This window comes from Pseudophryne corroboree, chromosome 2 (genome assembly GCF_028390025.1).
Source record: "Pseudophryne corroboree isolate aPseCor3 chromosome 2, aPseCor3.hap2, whole genome shotgun sequence".
In the NCBI taxonomy this organism is placed as follows: domain Eukaryota; kingdom Metazoa; phylum Chordata; class Amphibia; order Anura; family Myobatrachidae; genus Pseudophryne; species Pseudophryne corroboree.
In genome coordinates, this window is record NC_086445.1 from 487314046 (window position 1) to 487339600 (window position 25555).

Here is a 25555-nt window from a genome sequence, read left to right on the forward strand (position 1 = left end):
CTGTGGCAGCTCACACCGACATGCAGTCTGTGCGAAGACTTCCTGATGAAGTCCCCACTCTCCCGGGTGGAGGTCGTGTCCCGGGATGAACACTGCTGACAGTGCGCTTACGTGATTTTCCGCCCAGCGAAGAATTCTGGCGGCTTCCGCCATCGCTTCCCTGCTCCTTGTGCCGCCTTGTCGGTTTACATGAGCCACTGCGGTGATGGTGTCTGACTGAATCAGAACCGGTTGGTCGCGAAGCAGGGTCTCCGCTTGACGTAGGGCGTTGTATACGGCCCTTAGTTCCAGGATGTTGATGTGAAGGCAAGTCTCCTGACTTGACCACAGACCTTGGAAATTTCTTCCCTGTGTGACTGCTCCCCACGCTCGGAGGCTCGCATCCGTGGTCACCAGGACCCAGTCCTGAATGCCGAATCTGCGGCCCTCGAGAAGGTGAGCACTATGCAGCCACCACAGGAGAGACACCCTGGCCCTGGGGGATAGGGTGATTAACCGATGCATCTGAAGATGTGATCCGGACCACTTGTCCAGTAAGTCCCATTGAAAGGTCCTCGCATGGAACCTGCCGAAGGGAATGGCCTCGTATGATGCCACCATCCTTCCCAGGACTCGAGTGCAGTGATGCACTGACACCTGTTTTGGTTTTAATAGGTTCCTGACCAGTGTCATGAGCTCCTGAGCTCTCTCTATCGGGAGATAAACCCTTTTCTGGTCTGTGTCTAGAATCATGCCTAGGAAAGGCAGACGAGCCGTAGGAACCAACTGCGACTTTGGAATATTTAGAATCCAGCCGTGTTGCCGTTACACTTCCAGAGAAAGTGCTACGCTGATCAGCAACTGCTCTCTTGATCCCGCTTTTATGAGGAGATCGTCCAAGTATGGGATAATTGCGACCCCTTGCTTCCGCAGGAGTACCATCATTTCCGCCATTACCTTGGTAAATATTCTCGGTGCCGTGGAGAGACCAAACAGCAACGTCTGAAATTGGTAATGACAATCCTGTACCACAAATCTGAGGTACGCCTGATGAGGTGGATAAATGGGGACATGAAGGTATGCATCCTTTATGTCCAGAGACACCATAAAATCCCCCCCTTCCAGGCTTGCGACTACCGCTCTCAGCGATTCCATCTTGAACTTGAACCTTTTCAGGTATATGTTCAGGGATTTTAAATTCAATATGGGTCTGACCGAACCGTCCGGTTTCGGGACTACAACATGGTAGAATAATAACCCCCTCCTTGTTGAAGGAGGGGAACCTTGACCACCACCTGTTCAAGATACAATTTGTGAATTGCAGTTAACACTATTTCCCTCTCGTGGGGGGAAGCCGGCAGGGCCGTCGGTGAGGGGGCATCTCCTCGAAGTCCAGCTTGTATCCCTGAGACACAATATCTATTGCCCAGGGATCCAACAGGAAGTGAACCCACTTGTGGCTGAAATTTCGAAGGCGTGCCCCCACCGGGCCTAGCTCCGCCTGTGGAGCCCCAACAACATGCGGTGGATTTTGTAGAGGCCGGGGAGGACTTCTGTTCCTGGGAACTAGCTGTGTTGTGCAGCTTCTTTCCTCTGCCCCTGCCTCTGGCAAGAAAGGACGCACCTCGGACTTTCTTGTTTCTTTGTGATCGAAAGGACTGCATTTGATAATGTCGTGCTTTCCTAGGCTGTGCGGGAATATAAGGCAAAAGATCAGAATTACCAGCCATAGCTGTGGAGACCAGGTCTGAGATCCCTTCTCCACATAATCCTCAGCCTTGTAAGGTAAACCTTCCATATGCCTCTTAAGTCGGCATCACCTGTCCATTGCATGTTCCACAGGACACGTCAAGCAGAAATCGACATAGCATTGACTCTAGAACCCAGTAGACTAATGTCTCTTTGGGCATATTTTATATATATATCTAAGACAGCATCTTTTATATATATATATATCTATATATATACATACTAGGGTCTCAATCTCTGCTGATAAGGTATCTGTCCACGCTGCTACAGCGCTATAAACCCATGCCGACACAATCGCCGGTCTGAGTAGTGTACCAGAATGTGTGTAAATGGACTTCAAAGTACTTTTACTGCATGCTATCTGCAGGATCCCTAAGGATAGCTGTTAAGTCAGCACTACCATTTGGGCAAACGTGACAACCTAGGGGAAGATTCCCATCGTATCCTGGCCCTAGTAGGGAAAGGATACTCCCTGAGAATTCTTTGTGGGAAACTGCAGTCTCTTGTCTGGAGATTCCCGCTCTTTTTCTTCATGAGAGGAGGGAAATTTACCTCAGCTTTCTTCCCCTTAAACATGTGTACCCTTGTGTCAGGGACAGATGAGTCATCAGTGATATGCAAAACATTTTTTATTACAATAATCATATATTGAATACTTTCCTGCCATTTTGGCTGTAACTTTGCATTATCGTAGTCGACACTGGAGTCAGACTCCGTGTCGATATCAGTGTCTATTATTTTGGATAGTGAGCATTGAGAGACTCTGAAGGTCTCAGCGACATAGGGACAGACATGGGTAGATTCCCTGTCTGTTCTCTAATCTTTTGTGCAATAAATTTGCCTTAGCACTTCATTTCAGATATCCAAACAGGTGTCGGCGTTGTCGACGGTGACACCACTCACACATCTCCTCCTTAGGGGAGCCTTTTACCTCGGACATGTCGACACACACGTACCGACACACCACACACTCAGGGAATGCTCATCTGAAGACAATTCCCCCACAAGGCCCTTTGGAGAGACAGAGAGAGAGTATGCCAGCACACACCCCAGCGCTATAAACCCAGGAATAACACAGTAACTTAATGTTAACCCAGTAGCTGCTGTTTATATTGATTTTTGCGCTAATTATGTGCCCCCCCTCTCTTTTTACCCTCTTCTACCGTGTATCTGCAGGGGAGAGCCTGGGGAGCTTCCTCTCAGCGGAGCTGTGGAGAAAAAATGGCGCAGATTAGTGCTGAGGAAGAAGCCCCGCCCCCTCGACGGCGGGCTTCTGTCCCGCTTAAATATACATTTTCTTGGCGGGGGCTCATACATATATACAGTGCCCAATCATACATATATACAGTGCCCAACTGTATATATGTGTACTTTTGCCAAAAGAGGTCCATATGCTGCCCAGGGCGCCCCCCCCTGCGCCCTGCACCCTTACAGTGACCTGAGTATGTGAGGTGTGTGGGAGCAATGGCGCACAGCTGCAGTGCTGTGCGTTACCTCAGTGAAGAACAGAGTCTTCTGCCGCCGATTTCGAAGTCTTCTTGCTTCTCATACTCACCCGGCTTCTGTCTTCCGGCTCTGCGAGGGGGACGGCGGCGCGGCTCTGGGATCGGACGACGAGGGTGAGATCCTATGTACGATCCCTCTGGAGCTAATGGTGTCCAGTAGCCTAAGAAGCAGGACCTAGCTTCAGAGAGTAGGGCTGCTTCTCTCCCCTCTGTCCCACGATGCAGGGAGTCTGTTGCCAGCAGAGCTCCCTGAGAATAAAAAACCTAACAAAATACTTTCTCACAGCAAGCTCAGGAGAGCTTACTGAACAGCACCCAGCTCGTCCGGGCACAGTCTCAAACTGAGGTCTGGAGGAGGGACATAGAGGGAGGAGCCAGAGCACACCAGAATCTAAATTCTTTCTTAAAGTGCCCATGTCTCCTGCGGAGCCCGTCTATTCCCCATGGTCCTTACGGAGTCCCCAGCATCCACTAGGACGTTAGAGAAATGTCTGTTTCTGCAAAGATTCATTAGAGTTTGGGCTTTTAGAAAAAGCCGGTTAAGGGGTATGAATGGAAAGAGGGGGTGGGCTCCATTCATGAGGCCCAGTTCAGGTCTTTTAAGCCTTCAGCTTGCACCTGCACCTATAAGAGGCTGATATGTCAGGGCTTTTCTCAGCTTCTCAATACCTTGGGAAACAGGCACCAGACCTGTTATGAATGATACACTGTGATTTCCTGACTAAGTACTGTGCATATGCCTACATTTTTGGTAAGGGCATTAGCTCCTACCACCCTGAGAGAGGGCTCGGATTTAATCTTATGTTTTGTGTTTTTGCACTGCACAATAAACTAGCAACGGCTACATTGCACAAAAACCCTGGACTAGTGTGCTGTTTTCTTGGCTGCTGTGTGCTCCCCTCTCCACAAGTATAACCAGCCCCAGGCTCTTTAAATCGATCCTGGTTCTAAAAATACACCAAAAACAATGTGAGATGTCCCCCTGTATTTTAAGAACTAGCACCATGCTCTTGGACTGGTCCTGGTTCAAAAAATATGGGGGAAGGACACACATAGTGGTACCCCATATTTTTGAAACCTGGACCAGGCTCCACTTGCCAGGGAGGTAATCCTGCAGTTAGGGGACACGCTTATATTGAAAATGAAGGGAGTCCCCATATACCCGAGATTACTAAAGAAGGGGAGAGTCCCAATGCAAAACAGCCCCAGCCACTGATATGAACCACACACGGGACAGCTGAGTGACCGTTGAGAGACTGAACTGGTTGAGAAAAGAACTGATGTTCAACATTCATACGGGAGATTTAATAACATGTTGATAATCATTTTGCAGAAGTGAATATAAGTCAAGTTCTGGATGAAGAAAGAATAAATTATTCTAACACTATATTGTGTGGAGACCCTGTGTAAAGTTAGCGCCCAAATCCACAAACTTACTTGGACAAAGGAAAGTGACAGAAGAGGTGTACTGCCTACGCAGTGACCTCTGTAACTGTTATACCTCTTTAGATAGCATTCTGAAAAGAGGAGAGATATCGGCAATCTACAAAGTCAATCTCTTTCTTACTCTGTGACGGTGGCTTAATCAAGTTTTTCTTGCAGCTTGCAGTGAGCGAATGGGTTCTATACACCACAGATAGAAGACCTCAGTACCTAACCCTAAACTCTGCTAAATAAAATGTGATTAACAGACACATACTGTATATTTTTAGAAACCACAAAAAAAATAAGAATTTACTTACCGATAATTCTATTTCTCGGAGTCCGTAGTGGATGCTGGGGTTCCTGAAAGGACCATGGGGAATAGCGGCTCCGCAGGAGACAGGGCACAAAAAGTAAAGCTTTAGGATCAGGTGGTGTGCACTGGCTCCTCCCCCTATGACCCTCCTCCAAGCCTCAGTTAGGATACTGTGCCCGGACGAGCGTACACAATAAGGAAGGATTTATGAATCCCGGGTAAGACTCATACCAGCCACACCAATCACACTGTACAACCTGTGATCTGAACCCAGTTAACAGTATGATAACAGCGGAGCCTCTGAAAGATGGCTCACAACAATAATAACCCGATTTTTGTAACTATGTACAAGTATTGCAGATAATCCGCACTTGGGATGGGCGCCCAGCATCCACTACGGACTCCGAGAAATAGAATTATCGGTAAGTAAATTCTTATTTTCTCTATCGTCCTAGTGGATGCTGGGGTTCCTGAAAGGACCATGGGGATTATACCAAAGCTCCCAAACGGGCGGGAGAGTGCGGATGACTCTGCAGCACCGAATGAGAGAACTCCAGGTCCTCCTTAGCCAGGTTATCAAATTTGTAGGATTTTACAAACGTGTTTGCCCCTGACTAAATAGCCGCTCGGCAAAGTTGTAAAGCCGAGACCCCTCGGGCAGCCGCCCAAGATGAGCCCACCTTCCTTGTGGAATGGGCATTTACATATTTTGGCTGTGGCAGGCCTGCCACAGAATGTGCAAGCTGAATTGTATTACACATCCAACTAGCAATAGTCTGCTTAGAAGCAAGAGCACCCAGTTTGTTGGGTGCATACAGGATAACAGCAAGTCAGTTTTCCTGACTCCAGCCGTCCTGGAACCTATATTTTCAGGGCCCTGACCACATCTAGCAACTTGGAGTCCTCCAAGTCCCTAGTAGGCGCAAGACACCACAATAAGCTGGTTCAGGTGAAACACTGACACCACCTTAGGGAGAGAAACTGGGGACGAGTCCGCAGCTCTGCCCTGTCCGAATGGACAAACAGATATGGGCTTTTTTGAGAAAAAAACCACCAATTTGACACTCGCCTGGTCCAGGCCAGGTCCAAGAGCATGTTCACTTTTCATGTGAGATGCTTCAAATCCACAGATTTGACAGGTTTTAAACCAATGTGTTTTGAGGAATCCCAGAACTACGTTGAGATCCCACAGTGCCACTGGAGGCACAAAAGGGGGTTGTATATGCAATACTCCCTTGACAAACTTCTGGACTTCAGGAACTGAAGCCAATTCTTTCTGGAAGAAAAATCGACAGGGCCGAAATTTGAACCTTAATGGACCCCAATTTGAGGCCCATAGACACTCCTGTTTGCAGGAAATGCAGGAATCGACCGAGTTGAAATTTCTTCGTGGGGCCTTCCTGGCCTCACACCACGCAACATATTTTCGCCACATGTGGTGATAATGTTGTGCGGTCACCTCCTTTCTGGCTTTGACCAGGGTAGGAATGACCTCTTCCTGAATGCCTTTTCCCTTAGGATCTGGCGTTCCACCGCCATGCCGTCAAACGCAGCTGCGGTAAGTCTTGGAACAGACATGGTACTTGCTGAAACAAGTCCCTTCTTAGCGGCAGAGGCCATAAGTCCTCTGTGAGCATCTCTTGAAGTTCCGGGTACCAAGTCCTTCTTGGCCAATCCGGAGCCATGAGTATAGTTCTTACTCCTCTACGTCTTATAATTCTCAGTACCTTAGGTATGAAAAGCAGAGGATGGAACACATACACCGACTGGTACACCCACGGTGTTACCAGAACGTCCACAGCTATTGCCTGAGGGTCTCTTAACCTGGCGCAATACCTGTCCCGTTTTTTGTTCAGACGGGACGCCATCATGTCCACCTTTGGTAATTCCGAACGGTTTACAATCATGTGGAAAACTTCCCCATGAAGTTCCCACTCTGCCGGGTGGAGGTCGTGCCTACTGAGGAAGTCTGCTTCCCAGTTTCCATTCCCGGAATGAAAAACTGCTGACAGTGCTATCACATGATTTTCCGCCCAGCGAAAAGTCCTTGCAGTTTTTGCCACTGCCCTCCTGCTTCTTGTGCCGCCCTGTCTATTTACGTGGGCGACTGCCGTGATGTTTTATCCCACTGGATCAATACCGGCTGACCTTGAAGCAGAGGTCTTGCTAAGCTTAGAGCATTATAAATTTACCCTTAGCTATATTTATGTGGAGAAAAGTCTCCAGACTTGATCACACTCCCTGGAAATTTTTTCCTTGTGTGACTGCTCCCCAGCCTCTCGGCTGGCCTCCGTGGTCACCAACATCCAAAACTGAATGCCGAATCTGCGGCCCTCTAGAAGATGAGCACTCTGTAACCACCACAGGAGAGACACCCTTGTCCTTGGATATAGGGTTATCCGCTGATGCATCTGAAGATGCGATCCGGACCATTTGTCCAGCAGATCCCACTGAAAAGTTCTTGCATGAAATCTGCCGACTGGAATTGCTTCGAAGGAAGTCACCATTTTTTTACCATGGCCCTTGTGCAATGATGCACTGATTTTAGGAGGTTCCTTACTAGCTCGGATAACTCCCTGGCTTTCTCTTCCGGGAGAAACACCTTTTTCTGGACTGTGTCCAGAATCATCCCTAAGCACAGGAGACTTGTTGTCGGGATCAGCTGCGATTTTGGAATATTTAGAATCCACCCCTGCTGTTGTAACAGTATCCGAGATAGTGCTACTCCGACCTCCAACTGTTCCCTGGACTTTGCCCTTATCAGGAGATCGTCCAAGTAAGGGATAATTAAGACGCCTTTTCTTCGAGAAGAACCATCATTTCGGCCATTACCTTGGTAAAGACCCGGGGTGCCGTGGACAATCCAAACGGCAGCGTCTGAAACTGATAGTGACAGTTCTGTACCACGAACCTGAGGTACCCTTAGTGATAAGGGCAAATTTGGGACATGGAGGTAAGCATCCCTGATGTCTCGGGACACCATATAGTCCCCTTCTTCCCGGTTCGTTATCACTGCTCTGAGTGACTCCATCTTGATTTGAACCTTTGTAAGTGTTCAAATTTTTTTAGATTTAGAATAGGTCTCACCTAGCCTTCTGGCTTCAGTACCACAATATAGTGTGGAATAATACCCCTTTTCTTGTTGTAGGAGGGGTAATTTAATTATCACCTGCTGGGAATACAGCTCGTGAAATGTTTCCCATACTGCCTCCTTGTCGGAGGGAGACCTTGGTAAAGCAGACTTCAGGAGCCTGCGCAGGGGAAACGTCTCGACATTCCAATCTGTACCCCTGGGATACTACTTGTAGGATCCAGGGGTCCTGTACGGTCTCAGCGTCATGCTGAGAGCTTGTCAGAAGCGGTGGAACGCTTCTGTTCCTGGGAATGGGCTGCCTGCTGCAGTCTTCTTCCCTTTCCTCTATCCCTGGGCAGATATGACTCTTATAGGGACGAAAGGACTGAAGCTGAAAAGACGGTGTCTTTTTCTGCAGAGATGTGACTTAGGGTAAAAAACGGTGGATTTTCCAGCAGTTGCCGTGGCCACCAGGTCCGATGGACCGACCCCAAATAACTCCTCTTCCTTTATACGGCAATACACCTTTGTGCCGTTTGGAATCTGCATCACCTGACCACTGTCGTGTCCATAAACATCTTCTGGCAGATATGGACATCGCACTTACTCTTAATGCCAGAGTGCAAATATCCCTCTGTGCATCTCGCATATATAGAAATGCATCCTTTAAATGCTCTATAGTCAATAAAATACTGTCCCTGTCAAGGGTATCAATATTTTTAGTCAGGGAATCCGACCAAGCCACCCCAGCTCTGCACATCCAGGCTGAGGCGATCGCTGGTCGCAGTATAACACCAGTATGTGTGTATATACTTTTTATGATATTTTCCAGCCTCCTGTCAGCTGGCTCCTTGAGGACGGCCCTATCTATAGACGGTACCGCCACTTGTTCTGATAAGCGTGTGAGCGCCTTATCCACCCTAAGGGGTGTTTCCCAACGCGCCCTAACTTCTGGCGGGAAAGGGTATACCGCCCATATTTTCTATCGGGGGGAACCCACGCATCATCACACACTTCATTTATCTGATTCAGGAAAAACTACGGTAGTTTTTTTACATCCCACATAATACCCTCTTTTGTGGTACTTGTAGTATCAGAAATATGTAACACCTCCTTCATTGCCCTTAACGTGTGGCCCTAATAAGGAATACGTTTGTTTATTCACCGTCGACACTGGATTCAGTGTCCCTGTCTGTGTCGACCGACTAAAGTAAACGGGCGTTTTAAAACCCCTGACGGTGTTTTTGAGACGTCTGGACCGGTACTAATTGTTTGTCGGCCGTCTCATGTCGTCAACCGACCTTGCCGCGTGTTGACATTATCACGTAATTCCCTAAATAAGCCATCCATTCCGGTGTCGACTCCCTAGAGAGTGACATCACCATTACAGGCAATTGCTCCGCCTCCTCAACAACATCGTCCTCATACATGTCGACACACACGTACCGACACACAGCACACACACAGGGAATGCTCTGATAGAGGACAGGACCTACTAGCCCTTTGGAGAGACAGAGGGAGAGTTTGCCAGCACACACCAAAAACGCTATAATTATATAGGGACAACCTTATATAAGTGTTTTCCCTTATAGCATCTTTTTTATATATTTCTAACGCCAAATTAGTGCCCCCCCTCTCTGTTTTAACCCTGTTTCTGTAGTGCAGTGCAGGGGAGAGCCTGGGAGCCTTCCCTCCAGCCTTTCTGTGAGGGAAAATGGCGCTGTGTGCTGAGGAGATAGGCCCCGCCCCTTTTTCGGCGGCCTCGTCTCCCGCTCTTAACGGATTCTGGCAGGGGTTAAATATCTCCATATAGCCCCCGGAGGCTATATGTGAGGTATTTTTAGCCAAAAATAGGTTTTCATTGCCTCCCAGGGCGCCCCCCTTCCAGCGCCCTGCACCCTCAGTGACTGCCGTGTGAAGTGTGCTGAGAGGAAATGGCGCACAGCTGCAGTGCTGTGCGCTACCTTAAGAAGACTGAGGAGTCTTCATGCCGCCGATTCTGGACCTTCTTCTTGTTTCAGCATCTGCAAGGGGGCCGGCGGCGAGGCTCCGGTGACCATCCAGGCTGTACCTGTGATCGTCCCTCTGGAGCTAATGTCCAGTAGCCAAAGAAGCCAATCCATCCTGCACGCAGGTGAGTTCACATCTTCTCCCCTAAGTCCCTCGTTGCAGTGATCCTGTTGCCAGCAGGACTCACTGTAAAATAAAAAACCTAAGCTAAACTTTTCTAAGCAGCTCTTTAGGAGAGCCACCTAGATTGCACCCTTCTCGGCCGGGCACAAAAATCTAACTGAGGCTTGGAGGAGGGTCATAGGGGGAGGAGCCAGTGCACACCACCTGATCCTAAAGCTTTACTTTTTGTGCCCTGTCTCCTGCGGAGCCGCTATTCCCCATGGTCCTTTCAGGAACCCCAGCATCCACTAGGACGATAGAGAAATAATCTTGTAATAAACTGTCAAGAAGCCACAGTTTGCAACAGTATACTAGTAAAATGGGGGTGTAGGGATGAGAATTACACTGTAGATCAGAGGTTCTCAAACTCGGTCCTCGGGGGCACACACAGTGCATGTTTTGCAGGTAACCCAGCAGGTGCACAGGTGTATTAATTACTCACTGACACATTTTAAAAGGTCCACAGGTGGAGCTCATTATTTCACTTGCGATTCTGTGAGGAGACCTGCAAAACATGCCCTGTGTGGGGTCCTGAGGACCGAGTTTGAGAACCTGTGCTGTAGATGAATGTTGGAATTTTACAATAGCGGTCATAAATTGAACTCTATTCCACAATCACCATGCAAATTACTATTTAAGTATTAAGAACAGAAATGTTCAGTGAGGCCTCAATGTTACTGCATTTGTAGGGATTTTGGTTCAGGCAACTGGACAACTGTACTAAATGTACTTTTTGAAGATAATTAGATAAACACTATAGTCTCGTAATTAGTATAATTATGCAGCAGCTGACTGTTAAGATAATTCTTTCTGTATTTTTTATATGATAATCACTATCAGCACCTTCTTATGTAGCAAAGTTACAGTTGTATATAAACACAGTTCTCTTGGCACACACTGCCCTTTATACCGGTATAAAGCCACAGGTGACCTCGCTATAGCTGAATTCTGTATTCCCCAAATTCCATATGGGTAGTCTGCTCTACATGTTCCAGCTCTCAGAACACTCTGGTTTAGGTATTAACCTCTCTTTTGTTTCAATCCCCATTCTCACAATAACCACACAGCTCCCCCAGACAAAGGTCTAAAGCAGCCGTGGCCAACCTGTGGCTCTTGAGCCGCATGCGGCTCTTTCTTTATTCAAATGTGACTCCCGACACTCAGTCACTTGACCACAACAGATCCTGGAAACTGGTGCACTCCAACTAGACACACAGCAGCACTACGGCGACTGAAAACTGAGGGAGCCAGATACTGGGCTGTAGTGACATATGATGTGGGCTGGAGTGACACAAGGGGGAGCTGGCTGGAGTGACACAGAAGGATCCTGGTAGGAGAGATATAATGGCTCTCCTACCAGGAGTGACACAGGAGGGTGCTGGCTGGAGTGACACAGGAGGGTGCTGGCTGGAGTGACACAGGAGGGTGCTGGCTGGAGTGACACAATGGGGGAGCTGGCTGGAGTGACACAATGGGGGAGCTGGCTGGAGTGACAAAGGAGAATCCTGGCAGAAGTGACACAATGGGGAGCTGACTGGAGTGACACAGGAGGGTGCTGGCTGGAGTGACACATGGGGGAGCTTGCTGGAGTGACACGGGAAGGTGCTGGCTGGAGTGACACAGGAGGGTACTGACTGGAGTGACACATTGACACATGGGGGAAGCTTGCTGGAGTGACACATTGACACATGGGGGAGCTTGCTGGAGTGACACGGGAAGGTGCTGGCTGGAGTGACACAGGAGGGTACTGACTGGAGTGACACATTGACACATGGGGGAAGCTTGCTGGAGTGACACATTGACACATGGGGGAGCTTGCTGGAGTGACACAGGAAGGTGCTGGCTGGAGTGACACATAGAGGAGCTGAAGTGTATTATGTGAATATGGCTTTTTTAATATCTTTTATGTGGATCTGGATTCTTAAATTATTTTTATGTGGAAGTGTCTTTTTCAATGTATTTTATGTTGATTCTGGCTTTAAAATGTATTTTATGTGGATCTGGCATTTTCATTGTATTTTATACCGGGGTGTGGCCTATCAGGCACAAGGTCACACCCCATTTTTGCACACGCTCCTTCGGCTTGATGTCGGCTCTTTGACGTACCTAACAAGATTTTTTGGCTCTTTGTCTCTGACTGGTTGGCCACCCCTGGTCTAAAGTAACCTCTACACAGTCAACTATTGTTCTGATAAGGTGACCCTCGACTTCCATTGTGATGGAACACAGGCTGATGACTGACTGCATCTCTGGATGTACCACCAAGCCCCCATTAATCCCAGGCATTTAGCACTGGGTTACACTGGTAATAAATTATATTTAATAATTGTATAGCAGTATATGATTTTTGGTTTACACTATTTGCCTTAATTATTTTCTTATTAGTAAAACGGACTTGGATTATGCTGGATCACCTCAGGCCGCCCCTGTTCAACCCCACTTAACCCAGCCGTAACTGTTTTCTACCGATTCCTCCAATTGAAACTAATGGAAGGGAGGGGGCCTGAGCCAAATTACATTTGGCCCAACATCCGAAAGCATAAGTACAAACATCAGTAACTCATATTTTAGCATTTTAAAGCAGATGCTAAATATTTAGGGTCGTATTCAATTAAGTGCCTTTTTTTCGACTGGTCAAAAAAAAAGGCACTCATTTGAAACAGGGTATTTCAATTGCGGGTGTTTTCGACTATTTTTTAAATCTAGTTTTCGCCCATCCCGTTTCCCTTTTTTTTTCGAACCAGCGAATATTGTTTCAAAAACAGGCGAAAAACACCCATGAATTTGCCAAAACACATGTATAGGCGACAAATTCGCCAATACACGTGGTCTTCGCCAGTGCCATATTTTTCGACCAGTTGACAAAAATGGCACGGGCATTAAATAGGTTGAATGTAAATGCAACCTAAAAACTGGCAAAAAGTGCAGTTTTTTCGACTGGTCGAAAAAACAGCACCCATTGAATACCCTCTTTAATGGTAAATAAATTCTCCTATCATTCCCATAGCAAGAGCAAAAGCAGTATTCCTATTCTCAAGCCCCTGCTGCTTGGAGGAGATAATAGGATTTTAATACCTACCGGTAAATCCTTTTCTCTTAGTCCGTAGAGGATGCTGGGGTCATCATAGAACCATGGGGTATAGACGGGATCCGCAGGAGACATGGGCACTTTAAGACTTTGAAAGGGTGTGAACTGGCTCCTCCCTCTATGCCCCTCCTCCAGACTCCAGTTATAGGAACTGTGCCCAGGGAGACGGACATTTCGAGGAAAGGATTTACTTTTAAACTAAGGTGAGACTCATACCAGCTCACACCTCAAGCATGCCGCACAACGTGGCATTCAACAGAACACAAGTCAACGGCATGAACAATTTCAGCAACAGACTGACTATAACTTAACACAACATGCGTGTAACCACAACTAATAACTGCAGATACAGTACGCACTGGGACGGGCGCCCAGCATCCTCTACGGACTAAGAGAAAAGAATTTACCGGTAGGTATTAAAATCCTATTTTCTCATACGTCCTAGAGGATGCTGGGTTCACCATAGAACCATGGGGTTATACCAAAGCTCTAGAACGGGCGGGAGAGTGCGGATGACTCTGCAGCACCGACTGACCAAACTTTAGGTCTTCATCGGCCAAGGTGTCAAACTTGTAGAACTTTGCAAATGTGTTTGACACCGACCAAGTAGCTGCCCGGCAAAGTTGTAATACCGAGACCCCCCTGGCAGCCGCCTAGGATGAGCCCACCTTTCTGGTAGAATGGGCCTTCACCGATTTCGGTAACGGCAATCCAGCCGTGGAATGAGCATGCTGAATCGTATTACAGATCCAGCGTGCAATGGTCTGCTTGGAAGCAGGACACACAACCTTGTTGGGAGCATACAGGACAAACAGAGCCTCTGTTTTCCTAATCTGAGCCGTTCTGGCGACATAAATCTTCAAAGCTCTGACAACATCCAGAGATTTTGACTCAGCGAAGGCGTCAGTAGCCACAGGCACCACAATAGGTTGGTATATGTGGAAAGATGAAACTACCTTCGGTAGAAATTGTTGACGTGTCCTCAATTCAGCTCTATCTTCATGGAAGATCAAATAAGGGCTCTTGTGAGACAAGGCCGCTAACTCAGACACCCGCCTTGCAGATGCCAAGGCCAACAGGATGACCACTTTCCAAGTGAGGAATTTCAGCTCCACCTTCCGTAAAGGTTCAAACCAATGTTATTGAAGGAACTGCAACACCACATTAAGATCCCATGGTTCCACTTGAGGCACAAATGAAGGTTGGATGTGCAGCACGCCTTTCACGAAAGTCTGAACTTCTGGAAGGGAGGCCAATTGTTTCTAAAAGAAAACCGACAAGGCTGAAATCTGTACTTTAATTGAGCCCAATTTTAGGCCCGCATCCACACCTGTTTGTAGAAAGTGGAGAAAACGTCCTAGCCGAAACTCTTCCGTAGGATCCCCCTTGGATTCACACCAAGAGACAAATTTTCTCCAAATACGGTGGTAATGTTTAGACGTTACCCATTTTCTGGCCTTGATAAGTGTGGGAATGACTTTACTGGGAATACCCTTACGGGCTAGGATTTTAAGCTCAACCGGCATGCCGTCAAACGTGGCCGCGGTAAGTCCTGATACACGCACGGCCCCTGTTGTAACAGGTCCTCGCGCAGAGGAAGAGGCCAGGGATCTCCTATGAGTAATTCCTGAAGATCTGGATACCAATCCCTTCTTGGCCAGTCTGGGACAATGAGGATCGCCTGAATCTTTGTTCTTCTTATGATCTTTAGAACTTTTGGGGGTAAATTTTACTAAGGTGGGAGTTTTTTAGAACTGGTGATGTTGCCTATAGCAACCAATCAGATTCTAACTATTATCTTCTAGAAGCAGCTTAATAAACGTTAAGTAGAATCTGATTGGTTGCTATGGGCAACATCACCAGTTCTAAAAAAACCTCCCACCTTAGTAAATTTACCCCTTGGAATTAGAGGAAGTGGAGGGAATACATACACCGACCGAAACACCCATGGTGTCACCAGTGCATCCACTGCAATTGCTTGAGGGTCCCTTGACCTGGAATAATATCTCTGAAGCTTCTTGTTGAGATGAGATGCCATCATGTCTACTTGAGGAACTCCCCAATGACTTGTCACCTCTGCGAAGACTTCTTGGTGGAGGCACCACTCTCCTGGATGGAGCTCGTGTCTGCTGCGGAAGTCCGCTTCCCAGTTGTCCACTCCCGGAATGAAGATTGCTGACAGAGCGCTTGCATGCTTTTCCGCCCAGCGGAAAATCCTTGTGGCTTCTGCCATTGCCGCATTGCTTTTCGTTCCTCCCTGACGGTTTATGTACGCTACTGCTGTTACATTGTCCAACTGGATCAGTACAGGCAGATCTCGAAGATGTTCCGTTTGCAGAAGGCCGTTGTAAATGGCCCTTAACTCCAGAATATTTATGTGGAAACAAGTTTCTTGACTTGACCATCTTCCTTGAAATTTTTTTCCCCAGTGTGACTGCCCCCCAGCCTCGGAGACTTGCATCCGTGGTCACTAGGATCCAGTCCTGTATCCAGAACATGCGACCCTCTAGGAGGTGAGAGCTGTGTAGCCACCACAGGAGTGAGACCCTGGTCTTGGAAGACAGGATTATCCTCCGGTGCATGTGTAGGTGGGACCCGGACCACTTGTCCAACAGGTCCCACTGGAACACTCTGGCATGGAACCTGCCAAACTGAATGGCCTCGTAGGCCGCAACCATCTTCCCCAGCAACCGAATGCATTGATGGATTGACACTCTTGTTGGTTTCAAAATTTGTTTGACCAGACTCTGAAGTTCCAGAGCCTTTTTCACTGGAAGAAAGACTCTCTGTAGTTCTGTGTCCAATATCATTTCCAAAAACGACAACCACGTTGTCAGAATCGATTGTGATTTTGGCAAGTTCAGGAGCCAACCATGTTGCTGAAGAACTGTTAGGGAGAGTGCAACGTTTTGCACCAACTGGTGCCTGGATCTCGCCTTTATCAGGAGATCGTCCAAGTATGGGATAATCGTGACTCCTTGCTTGCGAAGGAGAACCATCATCTCCGCCATCACTTTGGTGAAAATCCTCGTGGACAGACCAAACGGCAACGTTTGAAACTGGTAATGACAATCCTGAATTGCAAACCTCAGGTAAGCCTGATGCGGAGGATAAATGGGAACATGTAAGTAGGCATCCTTTATGTCCACCGATACCATAAAATCCCCTTCCTTCAGGCTGGAGATCACTGCTCGGAGAGACTCCATCTTGAATTTGAATTTCTTTAGGTAGGAATTTAGGGATTTCAGGTTTAGGATTGGTCTGACCGAGCCGTCCGGCTTCGGGACCACAAACAGGCTTGAATAAAAACCTTCTCCCTGTTTTGACTGGGGAACCCTGATCATAACTTGATTTTGATACAACTTTTGTATTGCGTCGCAAACTACCTCCCTGTCCAAAAGAGAAGTTGGTTAGGCCGATTTGAAAAAACGGCGAGGGGGAACGTCTTGAAACTCCAGTTTGTACCCTTGGGAAACTATTTGTAAAACCCATGGGTCCAGGTCCGAACGAACCCAAAACTGACCGAAGAGTTTGAGACGTGCCCCCACTGGTGCGGACTCCCGCATAGGAGCCCCAAAGTCATGCTGTGGAATTGGCAGAAGCCTGGGAGGACTTCTGCTCCTGGGAGCCTGACAAGGCTGGTGATCGTTAACCTCTTCCCCTTCCCCTAGTAGCAAGGAAGGAAGAACCGCGGCACTTTCTGTATTTATTGGGCCGAAAGGACTGCATCTGATAGTGGTGCGTTTTCTTCTGTTGTGGTGGAACATAAGGCAAAAAGGATGACTTACCCGCGGTAGCTGTAGATCCCAAATCATCAAGGCCATTACCTTTATATGGTAGAGATTTCATACTTTTCTTGGAATCAGCATCAGCATTCCATTGGTGAATCCACAATGCTCGCTTAGCTGAGACTGCCAAGGCATTGGCCTTTGATCCCAAGCGACCAATATCTCTCGCAGCTTCCTTAAGGTATGCTGCAGCGTCCTTGATATAACCCAGCGTCAATACTTCAGCAGACAAGTTGTCTGCCCACTTTTCGATAGCACTACTTACCCACGCAGATGCAATGACAGGTCTGAGTAGCGTACCTGTGGTCGCATAAATGGACTTTAACGTAGTTTCTTGTTTACGATCCGCAGGATCCTTAAGGGCCGCCGTGTCAGGTGACGAAAGAGCCACCTTTTTAGACAAATGTGACAGGGCCTTGTCCACAGTGGGGGGGTAACTCCCACTTTTCCCTATCCGCAGAAGGAAACGGATAAGGTACCGTAATTCTTTTGGGAATCTGAAACTTTCTGTCAGGACTTTCCCAGACTTTTTCAAATAGCGTGTTCAGTTCATGAGAGGGAGGAAACGTTATCTCAGGTTTCCTTTCCTTATACATACAGACCCTTTTATCAGGGACAGCCGGGTCCTCAGTGATATGTATTATCTCTTTAACCGCCACAATCATGTACTGAATGCTTTTTGCCAATTTTGGGTCTAACCTGGAATCGCTATAGTCGACACTGGAATCAGAGTCCGTGTCGGTATCAGTGTCTGCCAACTGGGCCAACGTACGTTTATGTGACCCTGAGGGAACCTGACTTTGCAATAAAATATCTTCCACAGATTTCTTCCATGCTTGGGTCTGATACTCAGACTTATCTAGCCTCTTACTAATAAGAGCCACATTAGCATTGAAGGCATTCAACACATATACACAATCAGGTGTCGGCGGTGCCGACAGGGTCACCCCAACAGCCGTTTGTGTCCTTAATACAGCCTCCTCCTGGGCAGAGCCTCCAGCCTCAGACATGTCGACACACGTGCACCAATCAGCCACAGACACACCGGGCATATAGGGGACAGACCCACAGTAAAGTCTGTCAGAGAGACAGAGAGGATATGCCAGCTCACAACCCAGCGCCAAATCAACGGACTGAAACACTAAGAAATTGCCTCAGACCTGTAGCGCTTTACTATCACGTATATTGCACCAATTTACATGCCTGCCCCCCCCATGTTGCACCCCTGATACTTGTCAGTGTGAGGAGGACCAGCGTCTCTGCAGCCTGGAGAGGAAATAGCGCCGTTAGGAAGAAGCCCCGCCCCCTTAATGGTGCGCTTCTGTCCCGCTTTTTCTAATATTTATTAGTGATGAGCGGATTCGGTTTTACTCGGTTCTCAAAACCGAATCTTATTGGCTATCCAAAACACGTGACATCAGTGAGTCAATAAGATTCGGTTTTGAGAACCGAGTAAAACCGAGTAAAACCGAATCCGCTCATCACTAATATTTATACTGGCGGGGGTTAGGACAGTGCCTTGGCACTAATGTCCCCTCTTGCCAGTGGAAGATTGAGGTCTTTTTAGCTGCCCAGGGCAACCCCCCCATTCCCCCCCCCCCCCCCGCGCGCCCTGCAGTGCTGTGTGTGGGAACTTGGCGCGCAGCATCTGTTCGCCGCGCGGTACCTCAGAAAATGCCGTCACTGAAGAAGAAGTCTTCTTTTCTTCGGTTACTCACATGTCTTCACTCTTCTGACTTCTGGCTCTGTAAGGGGGTGACGGCCGGCTGCGGGAGTGAGCATCTAGGCGTACCCAGCGATCAGCACCCTCAGGAGCTAATGGTGTCCTGTAGCCAGAAGCAGAGCCCTTGAATTCACTAGAAGTGGGTCATACTTCTCTCCCCGAAGTCCCACGAAGCAGGGAGACTGTTGCCAGCAGCCTCTCTGAAAATAAAAAACCTAACAAAAGTCTTTTTCAGAGAAACTCAGTAGAGCTCCCCTGTAGTGCGTCCAGTCTCACCGGGCACAATTATAAAACTGGAGTCTGGAGGAGGGGCATAAAGGGAGGAGCCAGTTCACACCCTTTCAAAGTCTTAAAGTGCCCATGTCTCCTGCGGATCCCATCTATACCCCATGGTTCTATGGTGACCCCAGCATCCTCTAGGACGTATGAGAAATTTAGATATTCTAATATATCATTCTGGCTGCTGTGGCAGATTTTCTACATGTAAGGGTGTCAGCAGAGGGGACAGTTTTGCCAGACTGCAAGTGAATAGCAGGTCAATGCTGTCTTGCCAGTTGGGGGTGGGCAGTAGTGTCAGAAAGTGGGTGCGAGGTTAAACCTAACCGCTCTCCTGTAGACTAACCCTAACTCTCCCCTTCCGCAGTCTAACCCTAACCTCACCTCCTGCAGCACAACTGTAACCTTCCCTTCTGCAGCCTAACCCTCCCATTCTGCAGTCTGACCCTAATCTGTCCTCCTGCAGCCTTACCTTAACCCTCCGCAGCTGGTCCATGCAGAATGTCACAATATCATATATCTATATTTCACATGTCAACATTGTGAACATGTCAACATTCTGCACACACCAAATTGTTCAATGTCGACAGTTTAACAATGTCGATATCTTAAATGTAACTATAGCTTTAAAATGGGTATAATGAGTATGTATTCAAAACCATATATAAATTACAATAAGAGATAAACTAACATTTATATTCAACTAAAGGAACTTTTCAGTATTATCATAATATCTTTGGAAGCTGTCACAGACATCCATATACGGTATCCTAATACGGACACAATGTTTCAGAAAGAAATACTCTTAATATAAAACTATCAGAAAAAATAATAATAATAGATTATGGCAATATTTGATCATACAGCCAGATTTGCATAATAATGTATTTTGTCACAGATAACACTATCCTCAACAGTGCATGGCTGACATATTCACAATAGATAACTGATAATGTGTCATAATGTCACACATACTGCAAGACTAAAGGGAGGTACACACGTACCGATGGGGATCCGGACTCTAGGTTGACAGTAACTAGGTCGACTGCTATTGGTTGACAGGGTCTCTAGGTCGACATGTTCTAGGTCGACAGGTCAAAAGGTCGACATGAGTTTTTCACGATTTTTTCTTTTTTTTGAACCCTTTCATACTTAACGATCCACGTGGACTACGATTGGAATGGTAATCTGTGCCGAGTGAAGCGGTAGCAGAGCGAGGCATCTTGCCCTTCGCTCGCCATGCGAGGGGACACGGTGCACTAATTGGGGTTCCCGGTCACTCTACGAAGAAAATGACATAAAAAAAGAAAAGAAAAAAGAAAATTCATGTTGACCTTTTGACCTGTCGACCTAGACCATGTCGACCTAGTTACTATCTACCTTCCATACCACACCTGCACCGATGTGTGCTGGGCGATCTAGCAGGGAACGCTCAGCACACATCTCTCCCCCTGTTCAATACACAGCGCAATGTGTGCTGAGCGAGGAGAGGGGGAGATTATAGAGTCGCGCAAGGCCGCACATCACTATGGGGCATACACACAGAGATGTGTGCTTCATTTCTAAGCAATCTAGTCAGATTGCTTAGAATTTAAGCACATACCGCTACAAGTGTATCCCCCTTTATTCTTGTGAGTAGGTCATGTGAGAAACAAATGATACAACTTACCTGTTAAACATTCCTGCATGACTACACACAGGCTGTAAAGATCAGACTTTACAGAAACAGTATTTCCTAGAATTACTTCAGGAGATGCCCAGCAATACAGCTGTTTAGGTATAGGGAACTGATTGATGTCCCTGAACTCCTTGTCATTTTTGCTAGAAAACAAACACAAATGTGAAATTTTACAGTGATACTGCAGACATTTCCTTCTGAAGACTAGACAAGGCAAAATTAGTTAATAAGATAAATTCTCCATTAGCAAAGGGGGGAGGGGGTTGTTACTTTACACTTCTCCGGCGGCTGCAATTGTATGGGATGTCCTGACAAGCTGACTAATCAGAAGTGATCAGAAGCACGGCAAACACTGTGGGAGGGTGTAGGGAGGCAGAGGGACCTTCTCTCTGAGAGCGGCAGCTCTGTTCCCTCTCAGCTGTAAACCACTGTTTATCTGACTGATCGAATCCTGTGCGACAAGGTCAGATGAAGCACTTGCTGGTATGGTTGCATCTGATGCAACCATGACAGACAAGTGGCTAAATCGCAAATGGACACCTCTCGGCTATTTGCGCATGAGCAGCATCCGCAAGGCGCGGACATTCACAATGCGATCACATCCCAGCAGGATGTGATCGCAATGTGAGTGTCAGGCAGCTGGCATTCGGGGACGCCGACGTGACACTGGAGGGTAGCAGGAAACGTAGGCGTGTCATGTCCATTTTTTAGGGCCACCCGATGATGCCGCCTGCGTTTCCTGAGATAGGAAACATGGCGGCAATGCGCCTGCATACGCAGCCTTGCCGATTTCTGGATTGCGATCACATCGCTGGGCGGCACTTAACATGCTGGGCGGCCTTGCCCTGTGCTGGACGGCCCCCAGCATGACACTGCAAGCAGTAGCAGTTTTGCTATTTTAGTTACTGTAGGCCCACTGCCAATACACATTGATTTAAAGCAGTGGTTCTCAACCTCGGTCCTCAAGTAACCCCAACAGTTCATGTTTTCCAGGTCACCTAGCAGTTGAACAGGAGTATTTATTACTCACTGACACATTATAAAAGACCCACAGATAGAGCAAATTATTTCACTTGCAATCCTGTGAGGAGACCTGGAAAACATGAACTGTTGGGGGCACTTTAGGAACGAAGTTGAGAACCACGGTTTTAAACTGTAGAATGGGTTTATTTACTCATAATGCAGTAAAAATGAAGAAAACTCCTTTTGGGGGCACATCTTCTATTGAATTTATTAGTACACTAAAATATAACTTTAAAAAACAAAATGGCTAAAATATTTTCTAAGCAGCTAATATCATCTCATAGAAAAATAAAATAATTATATATCTTATCAAATATTTATATAAATTTGTAGGAAATTCCTACTAACTGGTTTTGTAGAGCAAAACTATCATTGGCACAGTGATAATAGATATCATAAGCAAGCCCTGCAGGGGTGAAACGCATGTCGGTAGCAGTACCAGTCTGTGCAGACGGGACTGCAAATTTGGGCACATATAATGCTGATCATTTAAAGGTATCTTATTTTACAGCCACTCTGTCCTCTCCAAGAAACTAGTACCAGGGAAACCAGTGGTTAACATTACATTACAACAGAAAGCAGAAGCATCTCTCTTTCCTTCCTTCTGCCTGGTCACTTGTTCAGAGGTTCTCTCATCCACTGTCCAATGCTGACAAAGGGAAATGGGAAGACAGCAGAAACGGAGACTGGACATCACTGTTTCTGAATGGCAATCAAAACTGTCAAGCAACTGGAGGAATGACCTTATCCTCCAAACTTACAAGCATCATATGTTTTACCATCTGTTCTCTGAGTTAAACAGCTTGAATCAGGTTTTATTAATTATTGCCGACAGAAAAAAGTCCTGTGCGGACATCTCCTATTTCTCCTTTCCCTCCCAATTTGTATAAAACATTATTTTCTTTTCTCGGTTCAATAATGCAAAATTAAATCTTGTTTTAATTAACTCATGCTTTACAGTCATTGGACAGCACAAATTTATACGGCCTAATTCTGAGTTGGCTGCAAAGGCTTCTGTGTGTGCGTCTTTTGCCAATCACACGTTTGCACCTTTATGGTAATACTGCTACAGGCTCTTCCCTTGTGTACATCAATGCGTATTATTGTGCAAAGAAGAAGGGGGGAGATGTGGGCGCTCAAAGGGGATCGTGAGTCAACAGCTGCTGGTTTTGCAAATAAAAATAATTTATTGGTAAGAGATTTTTCACAGTAGACATAAAATGGCTGTAATGCCTTTAAGAATACATATACACATTCAAAGAAAAAATTGACATAAAATCACAAAACAAATTAGTATACTGATTAAAACTAATGACTGTGTCCAGGGCCTCAGGACTTATAATTGGGTACCCACCCTATTGAGAGTAAATTTTCTTGCATGCAAAAGCTTGTTTGTTAGTTGCAGTTAGGGTTAGTGCATGATGCAACTAACAAACAAGCTTTTGCATGCAAGAAAATTTACTCTCAATAGGGTGGGTACCCAATTATAACTCCTGAGGCCCTGGACACAGTCATTAGTTTTAATCAGTATACTAATTTGTTTTGTGATTTTATGTCAATTTTTTCTTTGAATGTGTATATGTATTCTTAAAGGCATTACAGCCATTTTATGTCTACTGTGAAAAATCTCTTACCAATAAATTATTTTTATTTGCAAAACCAGCAGCTGTTGACTCACGATCCCCTTTGAGCGCCCACATCTCCCCCCTTCTTCTTTGCTTCTGCCTTATACGGTGGACAGCCAGGTCCACCTTTGTGGGCAGCTAGAAGGGTGAGAGATATATATGCAGAGACCATCTAATAGAATTCTTTTGCATATAAAGAATTAATACAATAGTATCTATTTAACTCTTTAGCTAAATACATTCCTAAATCAGCGCCCACTGTTGTCTTAGGACTTCCCTTTTCTATTATTGTGCAAGCCTGAGGCACCCACTCTAAATGTCTCCAAATGCTGCAATCGCGCTTGTCACTTCTTCAGACGCCACCATCAATCGCACCATAGAAACTTGCACCAGCCCTGTGATAACTGGAGATTCGCTGTCTGAGAATGGCCTCCATTGTGTGTGATTAAGTGTCTGCGTATGCAAACACTTCAGTGACACACCTGCAACACTCCCATAACACACCCATAAGATGGACCATCCACATTCACCTGAACAGCCATCTCCCAGTCACCAGCGATAAAACAAATTTGACCAGGAAAGCCTGTTACATTTTCACTACACTACACTACACTACACTGAAATCTAAACTGCCACTATATATGAATAGATAGAATAACAGGCTGCTCAATACAGGTGCTAATCAGGGTGTAGAATGGTATGTCAGCGGCCGGGATCCCAACCGCCGGCATACCGACAGCTGGGCGAGCGTAAATGAGCACTTTGCAGGCTCGCTGAGCTCGCCACGCTGCGGGCATGGTGGCACACTATGCACGCCACGCTATTTATTCTTCCTCCAGGGGGGTCGTGGAACCCAAAGAGGGAGAATAGTTGTCGGTATGCCGGGTGTCGGGATTCCGGCGCCGGTATACTGAGCGCCGGGACCCCAACAGCAGGCACACTAAATACCACCCGCTAATCAAGGTATCAATGGTTCATCAATCAGTCTTTAAAGGTCACACCCGTAAGTAAGCCATACATAAAAATTAAGTGAAGTGGGGAATGTCCCAAGTTCTTAGATTGAGAGGAAACTCTCCAGGAGTTAGAAATTCTTACTGGTATGTTGTCCTTATGAATAATAGTATTTTACTTAAAATATCCAGTAAGTCCTTCCTAGTACAGGTTGAGTATCCCTTATCCAAAATGCTTGGGACCAGAGGTATTTTGGATATCGGATTTTTCCGTATTTTGGAATAATTGCATACCATAATGAGATATGCTGATGGGACCTAAATCTAAGCACAGAATACATTTATGTTTCATATACACCTTATATACACAGCCTGAAGGTTCTTTTAGACAATATTTTTTATAACTTTGTGCATTAAACAAAGTGTGTGTACATTCACACAATTCATTTATGTTTCATATGCACCTTATACACACAGCCTGAAGGTCTTATAATACAATATTTTTAATAACTTTGTGTATTAAAATAAGATTTTACTTACCGATAAATCTATTTCTCGTAGTCCGTAGTGGATGCTGGGACTCCGTCAGGACCATGGGGAATAGCGGCTCCGCAGGAGACAGGGCACAAAATTTAAAAGTTTGACCACTAGGTGGTGTGTACTGGCTCCTCCCCCTATGACCCTCCTCCAAGCCTCAGTTAGGATACTGTGCCCGGACGAGCGTACACAATAAGGAAGGATTTTGAATCCCGGGTAAGACTCATACCAGCCACACCAATCATACCGTACAACTTGTGATCTGAACCCAGTTAACAGTATGACAAACGTAGGAGCCTCTGAACAGACGGCTCACAACAATAACAACCCGATTTTTTTGTAACAATAACTATGTACAAGTATTGCAGACAATCCGCACTTGGGATGGGCGCCCAGCATCCACTACGGACTACGAGAAATAGATTTATCGGTAAGTAAAATCTTATTTTCTCTGACGTCCTAGTGGATGCTGGGACTCCGTCAGGACCATGGGGATTATACCAAAGCTCCCAAACGGGCGGGAGAGTGCGGATGACTCTGCAGCACCGAATGAGAGAACTCCAGGTCCTCCTTAGCCAGGGTATCAAATTTGTAGAATTTTACAAACGTGTTCTCCCCTGACCACGTAGCTGCTCGGCAGAGTTGTAATGT

At 46.6% G+C, this 25555-nt stretch overlaps 1 protein-coding gene across 9 annotated transcripts in view; it reads right to left on the bottom strand.

Annotated features, from left to right (window-relative positions):
• Positions 1-25555, bottom strand: part of TEX14 (testis expressed 14, intercellular bridge forming factor) — a 739191-nt gene that overhangs the window by 332056 nt on the left and 381580 nt on the right. For all 9 annotated transcript variants that reach the window (XM_063953897.1, XM_063953895.1, XM_063953894.1 and 6 more), the window contains one exon: positions 20761-20912. In XM_063953897.1, the coding sequence (XP_063809967.1) occupies positions 20761-20912 (152 nt within the window). The remainder of the gene's footprint in view (positions 1-20760; positions 20913-25555) is intronic.